Source organism: Dreissena polymorpha, chromosome 4, assembly GCF_020536995.1.
Source record: "Dreissena polymorpha isolate Duluth1 chromosome 4, UMN_Dpol_1.0, whole genome shotgun sequence".
NCBI classification, from domain to species: domain Eukaryota; kingdom Metazoa; phylum Mollusca; class Bivalvia; order Myida; family Dreissenidae; genus Dreissena; species Dreissena polymorpha.
Genome location: NC_068358.1, coordinates 126,134,247 through 126,143,356, shown reverse-complemented (window position 1 = coordinate 126,143,356; position 9,110 = coordinate 126,134,247). Strand labels below are relative to the sequence as shown.

At 35.3% G+C, this 9,110-nt stretch overlaps 1 protein-coding gene across 2 annotated transcripts in view; it reads left to right on the top strand.

Moving 5' to 3' along the window:
* Positions 1-825: 825 nt before the first annotated feature.
* The window catches only part of LOC127879600 (gamma-aminobutyric acid type B receptor subunit 2-like), an 87,705-nt gene continuing 79,420 nt past the window's right edge, over positions 826-9,110 (top strand). For both annotated transcript variants that reach the window (XM_052426556.1, XM_052426554.1), the window contains exons 1-11: positions 826-959; positions 1,168-1,338; positions 1,593-1,700; positions 2,357-2,422; positions 4,113-4,301; positions 4,775-4,908; positions 5,416-5,506; positions 5,712-5,772; positions 6,366-6,455; positions 6,894-7,044; positions 8,385-8,517. In XM_052426556.1, the coding sequence (XP_052282516.1) occupies positions 840-959; positions 1,168-1,338; positions 1,593-1,700; positions 2,357-2,422; positions 4,113-4,301; positions 4,775-4,908; positions 5,416-5,506; positions 5,712-5,772; positions 6,366-6,455; positions 6,894-7,044; positions 8,385-8,517 (1,314 nt within the window). In that variant the 5' untranslated portion in view covers positions 826-839. The remainder of the gene's footprint in view (positions 960-1,167; positions 1,339-1,592; positions 1,701-2,356; positions 2,423-4,112; positions 4,302-4,774; positions 4,909-5,415; positions 5,507-5,711; positions 5,773-6,365; positions 6,456-6,893; positions 7,045-8,384; positions 8,518-9,110) is intronic.

Sequence of the window (9,110 nt, the reverse complement as noted above, 5' to 3'; positions counted from 1 at the left end):
GGTTTCGTTATCAAAATTGATGTATAGTAAAATGGCAAAAATTGACAGACGAACGTTTATTTTCCGCGATAAGTATTGCCTATTTTTCCTGACGTATTTATCTCGGACGATCGAGTAGTAAAGCATATAATCCCCCTATGATTGCTAGGATCGATGAAACCATACGCTATTTTACTAGACGTATTCTCCTGCACGCTTCATCGAATCATATACAGCTTGAATGCTTCAATTTAGTACATGCCATACCCTGTTCCCCATGTAATATAACCATTACGAATATTTTTATCTTACACACGTGAAATATACATTTAAAGCGTTTTCATTGGCTTATTTTCGTTCGAATAACCAATCGCATTTTGTTATTTTGCTGAAATGACGTTGCAACGTCAAATGACGTCACGAAATGTAAACAACATTCGGGATTTATCATTATGTTTGCGTAAATATTTATTTAATTTGCTCATTTACAAGCATGTGATAAAAAAGATTTGACACTTGTTGTCATTTCATACCATATTTTGTTAAACTCGTCCAGGAAATTCGTCATTAAGCTCGCCAAAGGCTCGCTGATTAACACAATTCCTGAACTCGTTTAATAATATATGGTATGATATGACAACTCGTGCAAGATCCTATATGTATGTCTTAAATTTAACAAAAAGGACTTGACAGGCGTTGGAACGCATATGATTCTAGTTCAAGCGTTTAGATGCTTAATATTCAAATTAAAGAGCAAAACTACTTTGTGTTTTACATATACTTCGTTTTGCACTAATATAGTATTGTGGAAACGACGTTTACTTACTTTCGCCGTTTTTTAGTGCGACCCAGGGGTTGGAATGGACGCTTTATATGACCTGATTTATCGTCATCCACAAATGCTTATGATCGTGGGAAGCGCGTGTTCGGAAGTAACGAAGACGCTTGCGGAAATCGTGCCTTACTGGAATCTGCTTTTGGTATGACTTTTAAGATTGTAGTGCCCTAAATTTCACTGAAAAGTATGTTTGTAACAACTGTAAATCAAGATATGCTATGTTACGAACTTCGACAACAACAGTATCTGGAAAACGTTTTATAGCGGTTTTTATGATTTTTAAAGCGGTTGTAATGATTTGTAGGCATTCAATGTCAATGCAATGTTGTATTTGACTCATTTTCTTTCAGGTTTCATTCGCGTCTACTTCGCCAGCCTTAAGTGAGCGAGAAAAGTATAAAACGTTCTTTCGGTTGGCACCTGCCGACTCCTCCCAGAATCTTCCTCGGGCAATGTTCATCACACACTTCGGATGGGACACAGTAGCTACATTATACGAGATCGAAGGCGACTATTCACTGGTTCGGAGTTTTAATATCATATGTTCTGCATGATCAATAAAACAAAACTAGCTTGATATTATGTTAAATTGAAGCTTAGCTTATAATATGGATTTGAAAAAATTGCAATAAGTGTTTTTTATGATAAATTTAATGCCATGTATGTACGTAGTAGAGTGTACACAAAGCTAAAATAATTAAGATACAATTACGTCATCCAAGTGAATAAAAATCTTAGCTTCTTATACAAGTAAGTTAGGGTTATTCTCTAACAGGCAATCGATGAGATGGGGAGCACATTTGAGCAGCACAATATTACCATTAGTATATCCACGTCCTTCCGGCGATTGGAGGACATCCGTGATAACTTGTTAGCCATCAAGGTAAATGGATTTGCAAGACGTCAACCGTTTTTGATTTAGTTTGCGAATATCTCAAATGGGCTCTATTGGGAAAATTGACCGATGCAATCAGATAGAGAGACCTGTACAAATTGATCGACAATATAAGTCGCTCTTAGGCCAAATTTTTCAGTACGTTACATACATTTTTGCTAAATTAAGAAATTTCCCAAACGTAGCCTCAAAGAAATCGGGGATGGTTAAATCTGGATATTTCTTGATGATCCCTCGTAACGCAATTGGCTCTTTAAGACTGCCGTCAAAATCTTAAGTAGTATAGTATTTAATTAAACCATGTTCGAGCGTAAAGCAATGCATTGCAATACAATGTAAACTTTTATTATCTACTAGCTTTGTATTCAAAAGTGTAACTTAACTTACCTCACTGGCGTGATATTGAATTTGAATTATAAAGTCACATATCGTCTCGGAAATAGTTTAAACATTTGCAGATTCATGGAATGTAAAACGTACGATTATCGGTTTTGTTCAAATCACATACGTTATTCATGGATCAAAGTTTATTGCATTCAAGTATCAAAATATAATTGAAAGTAATTTCTTTCTACCAAATTGCACGCATTATGTCGTGTTTAGCATTCAAACATCTGGGAATTAAAATGCAAATTTTCTTTCAGGAACAGGATGCCCGAATTATTATCGGAGGCTTTGGTGAGAAGGCGGCAAGGAGTGTACTTTGCGAGGTAAAACGATTAAGTACATTGAACATGACCTTCTCTAGCCCTTACACGAGATAAAACACAAAAGAAAATGGCTTTTGTGGAGTCTATTTTTATTTCATAGTGGCCGTAATAAAGATATCATATTGATGCCAAACATGGTTATTTAGAACGCAGCTATGGGAACGCAAACTGACTGACTGGTTCATGATATAATGTCGCATCGAGGATATAACCAGACACGTAATTTAGCAACGATGTTGGCGTTTGCTGTGTTAAGTATTCCAAACTATTTCTTATAAAAGTCGATGTTGTTTGGATTAATGTGTATCATGAAGCAGATGTATATGCAATTTAGAACCGATAAATTGTTATTACTATTAAACGTAGTGACTTGCTGTGTTGAATGGTGTTTTTTTTCAGATTATAATAATACGTTTACCAAGTTATACCACGACGAATAATCACTTTCCTGAAAATGCCATTATTGGATTTATAATGTTTGAATGGAACTTATTATATTACTATGTACACCTACTCTCAAATATAAGACCCATTGGCAGCAATGACGTCCTTCTTTTTGCGCGTTGTTAAAACTTATATGAGCTTTGTCATGGGCAATATTTAAACAGTTTATTTCCAATTGTCATTATAACATTCTCTCAATTTCTCATTGTTATAAAATCTAATTATTTACTTAGAATGTTGAAACATTTCTCCCGGAGTTGTGAACAAGACAATGATTTGTTCGTTTTCTAGATAATGATATTCTCGTTACAAGGACGCATATTCGCTGAAGTATTATGATAAAAATAATATTATAGCACCACTCCGTTAAATTGTAATAGTACAAATAAGAATTCCAAATGAATAAAACAGAGAATCTCACAGGCAAGAATTAAGCACATAATAACCAAATGCGCTTCTATAACGATTTTGTTCAAATGCAGACACACACAAAAACATTATTTCCAAAACGTGAACCGTGAATCGATTACTTCACTTGTAGTTTCAGTGCACTTGTGTCGCAAGTATGGAAATGGTTTTAAAATTAAAACGATAAGAGAATAGGCTTTTACTTGATTAGTATGCAAAGTGAAATGTGAAAAAATAAACTATCAAGAAAGTGATGTATCTACACAAACTGTCAAAACAATGAGGTGTAAGAAAGATCGAAAATATATTTCCTCCACAAACCACAAAATAACTCTACTACTAAATGCCTCTTAAGACTGAACCACGACAACATTGTGTATATATGTACGCGGAAAGGTACTGCTGCATCAACACAGCAAACACTTAACTGTTGCGTATATAAATAATGTAAACGATCCAACTCCAGAACAGAATTGCTTAATCATATAAACCTATTTTTATAATTCCAACCATATGCATTACAAGATAAAAAAATACAACGATTAACTCTAAGCCTTAGATGCTGAAACAGTTTGAGGGTTAAACGAAGCATTCCTTGACAATGAAGTAACTATGAGATGTAAAACATGCGCATACGTGTACCGTCAAGTTCAATATTTTCTGCATATTACCGAGATGCCTGTATAAGACATGATTACTAGTATTAAGTCACACGAGAAAACATTAAAGTATGTCAACATTTGCTATGTGTTTTGATTCATCTGAATTGACCTGTTCATAGAACATTTCATTAAGGAAATCGTATGATAAAAACTTTTTGTATTATTTGTATTCCAAGGCATACCACCTCAAGATGTATCGTCCCCGCTATGTGTGGATGCTCATAGGCGACTACGTGGACAGGTGGTGGGAGGCGACCAATGACACCGCCTGCAGCGTGGAGCAGCTCCGAGTGGCCGCTGAGGGATATTTCACCATCGACAGCCTCAACTCGCTTAGCAACGATGATCTGTCATCGGCTAACATTGTACGTGAGATGGTATAGAATCCATTGTGTCGTTGTATTGGAATTATTTGTGTTCATTTGATCGTTTGCTGTTAACCACATCCGAGAAATATTTCATTCAACGACGATTTGCGGGTTGCTGACATGAAACATATGGTTTAATATTTGTTAATGACAGGAACTAATGCCCTTTTTTAAGTTCGAGAGTTAATGTGTTTGTTTGTATGTTATTTGTTTTTTGTAGTTTTTTGTTTTGTTTTAAATGGGTTTTTTGACTGCTTTTGAAATGACGTTCTTTCGTCGCCAAACAAATTTCGGCCTGGTGTTGATATCACCATTGGAAATTAATGTTGAGTTTTTGTAATACATCGTATCGAAAAAAGAGCTAATATTTACACATTTCTTGTAAGCCGTCTCATAACTGTCTCCCGTTGCACAACTCAGAAAAAACGTGTGAAAATATGGCATAATTGTGTTACGATATTACGTTTTAGACATTACGTCAGTTCCTGGCGGATTACGACGCGATGAACGGATCTCGTCCGCTGTCACCCTTTGCCACCAGCACATACGATACCATTTGGACGATCGCGTATACGCTGCATCAAGCACTGGAACGTGACAAAAAGTAATTAAAAGACGCGTTAAGTAAACAAAGGGTATTTTGCCATATGCAGCCTGCGTAGATCCAAATCAACCTGAGCAATTGCGCAGTCGGGTTAAGGGCTCGCTGTCAGCTATAAAGTTACATAGGGCTATGTTTTCTAATGAGTGAGCAGGGTAGCTTCTGACCAGACTGTGTGGATGAGCGGACTGGTCTGGAGCTACGCTGGTCGCATATTGCTTAACACCCAGGCGGGTCATACAAAACGCAGTTCTATTAAAAGTACTGCTATATTCATGGAGCAAAATTTGCGACAATTATTATAACGCATAACTATGTTTATCCACTTACATGTACTTCTATATTTATTCGCATTGTTGCATCCTAGAAATATATCAACTACAGTTAAGCTTATATAATTCGTCGGACAATATTTTTCGTTGATTGTCGTCTCAGCGAAATGACATAACTCTACACATAAAATATATAAATGTAATCTTGTATAAATTTAAGTTATTGATCTTTTTTCAGCTTGTCTTTAGAGTCATTTACATATCAAGACCGGGCTTATCAGCAGGTGTTCTTCGACATAATGCAGAACATGGCTTTCATAGGAATATCGGTACATATACAATATAATCGAATACACTGTTTTCATACGCTCAAACATTGAATATCGGTACAAATACAATATGTTGCAATAAACTTATTACGAATATTCTATATATATAAATCTCGTTTGTTTGTTACTTCAATATAAATACTAAAATATTTTGGAGAGAAAAAATATGCCGAGAAAGATTTAATATTTGATTATGGTTTTTCAGGGCCCAGTGTCGTTCGAGGGACCCGATCGGAAAAGCATTTCTGTCATTAGTCAAAATCAAAGTAATTATAGCGTTGTTATATTAATAAGAAAACGCACGTTACAATTCATTTCATACATTTCTAGACTATTGCCGCCAAACTCTTGCGACGTTAGCTGAACTTTAAAATGGGCTACGAAATAATGAGTCAGGCTCGCCCCTGGAAGAAGAATTTTCATTCACAAGAAAGACATATTGGAGGCAGAGAGTAGTGTTATATTATCATTCTTGAATTCTAGTAAATGCATTTGAGATTATTCTATGCTATACAAATATCTAAATAACTGACCGATTAATAGTCTAGCAAACAATAGTCGCGATGCATAAATTAAACATTCAGTGAAGAAGTTGGGTATGCAGGGAAACATTCTGTAAATAAAATGAGGGCGATTTCTAAGGATGTCATTGTTCAATAAAATAGCTAACATAAATAAGTATTTACGTGCTTGCGTACGTTTTTTTAGTGAGAGATCAAAACAACACAAAATATTTCAAATTCTAATTAAGAACCTTCCGTGACACTAATCAGTAGATGAAAAAACTATTTTCACAAGACATTTCTTTTGTTTGTGTGTGCATGAATATTGCTAAATATTTCTTACTCTGATTTCGCAGACGGTAGCATGATCAGGATTGCGTTGTTCGAACCAGACAGTGAGCGACTCAACTTTGACCCCATCACATGTAGACCAATTGTGTGGACAGGTATTAACACGAGTGTCATTCAAACACCCGTGTTTGTATCATCATAAAACACATACGTACAAACCATATGTATAGTCGATTGACACGCAAAGCTTTCGGTAAGTCTAAATTGTAACATGATTTAAGAACACAATATTGCAAAAAGAGACGCGAAACGGTGTACATGTTTTATAGATCAATGTATATACATGTATTCCTTGGCATTTTTGGATATTCGTTTTCAAGTTACAGCTTAGAAATGTAAAGTAATCTCTTAGTACACGTGACCCTATAAGCATAAAACGCATATGATAAACACACAGACATAAATTATTTGTGCACAGGTCTGCACTCAATCAGTTTCAAGCTATACAAAGTGTGTCATATTATTGGAAATAAGTTGACGGTACAAAATGTACACCGATTTCAGGTTAAATGTGTAATACTCTTTGCCAATAGGTGGGCGGGCTCCAAGGGATAAAACAGTGCTTGTTGCGCGCCGGAAGAAGATCCAGACGACGGCATACCTTTGCGTCAGTACTATCAGTGTCTGTGGACTGGCGCTGGCTACCGGGTTTTTGGCCTTTAATCTGTGTCATCGGAAACTGAGGTAAGTGGAGTCATTGAAAAGTTAAATGGAGCAGAAAAATGTAAAATTATTTAATAAAACATCTAGTATAAACATTATAACATCTTTAAATACGTTGTGCAAAAGAATGTGTGTACGAATTTAAACGAATATATGCATCAAATTAGTGTTTATTACCAAAGCTAAGGACAAGCATTTTGTAATTTTTTAGAATATAAAACTAGTATTAACAATCGTACATACAATTTGAAGCTTAAATCTTTTTAGATTTGTTGTGTTTGTTTTAACAAAGAAAATAATACACCTTGCTGAAAAAACTGGAGGCTTTATGTTACTTCAATTCTAAATTATCTTATCCAAAACATACGTGCACGAAGCGATCCTTCCGCTGCATCAACATAAGAGAAACATGTATATATCATACGGTCTTTCTACGTTAACGAACCAATAATCAATCAATGGGGCACAGTACAAATGTTGTAGACAAGACTTAACAGGTGCACAACAAACACAGAAACTAAACTTTCATTAAGTTTATAATTTGAACACATATTACGAAGATAACCGTATGAGAAGCCTGAGTTTTCATTGCATGTTCAATAATCGTAAAATGTAGCCTATGAATGCCGCAGCGATCAAGGATTCGCACGACCTGTAGTAACGGTCTTTAGGTTAGAAATGTTGGAAGTTCTGCTCTGTTCTAATATTTACTAATAGAAAGGTTAAAACGTCAAATAAATTATATTTGGTAATTTTTGGAGATCCTCAGCGAACATCCTCGTTGATAGGAATTCAAAAATAGATAAGCAATAAGTGGTTAACAGTAAGCATCCATAGACACACCGATAACCAGTTGAATTAATTTTCATGGAATGAAAGAAAACATGTATCAAGCAGAACACGCGTCCTTAAAGGTCCAAATAATACACTATTTTGGGTTAAGAAATCTGTTTTAGAAGAAGCAAAGAAAAAGCTTTTTTTTTCTCCAGCAACCGTATGTCGGTGAAATTAGTTTATTTTGAAATTGTGTGGTAGTGATGAATACCATGTATGAAAGTCTTTTTTAGTCATACGGGACACTTTGTAATCATTGTAAGCAATCTTATTAACGATTTCCGGAGAAGTTTTATAGAACAAAACAAATGAACGGTGCCATTAAAGTAGACATTGTTGCCGTTATTGGTTATGTGATTTCTAAAGACTCAGTCAAAATAATTGTTAACTGGTTTGAGGTACACGACACCACAAAGTCCAAATCGAGATGTATAAATCAGCAACATTCAAGGCATGCAAAGAAAGTTTGTAAGGTTTTTATTTGTAGGAACATTAAGATCAACTTTATGTGTCTTGGACTTTTGTAGATATATTAAACTGTCCAGTCCGAAGTTGAACAATATGGCGGTCGTCGGATGCATGTTGGTGTATACAGGCATTGTATCGCTCGGATACGACGATTCGGAAGTGGAGCCCACATATTTCTCAATCCTTTGTACGGTAAGGATGTTTTTATCAAAATGAAGGAGAAAATGGACACTTTCTTACTGTAAAAATGCCTTTGTGAAACGCTCCATATCATTTTATATGTCCTGCTTTAACTGTCTGTTTAGCTTGTTGTTTAAATTAAATAAGTGTTCAGCTGATAACACAATTATGAGCACTCAATGATTTGATGTAGAACAGAACCATTATTCTTCAAAAGTGAACTGTGTGAAGTTGGTTCCATATGTTATATTACTTTGATCGTTAACTGCAAACATAACTTATGTTTATTTGGTAATGACTCAGATTGGTGAATGAGGAGCCAATGGTCAATAGTTTCTCGATTTCACGTTATATGGAATGTCATTAACATAGTATATATTTCCTGTTGATGGGCACATAGTTCGCCTAGTCTAATCAGGCGTGGACGCATACTTTCCACTGAAAACGTGCTTATCCAATCTAATGGAATTTAAACACCGGATCCCGATATCATGAGGAAGAAATGATTGATTAAATTTCCGTTTAGACAAGGTTCGTGCACTCAGAAGACTTAAATGATTGACTTGTTAAGAAATCAATCGTCTCGATCACTTGTGATTTAATAA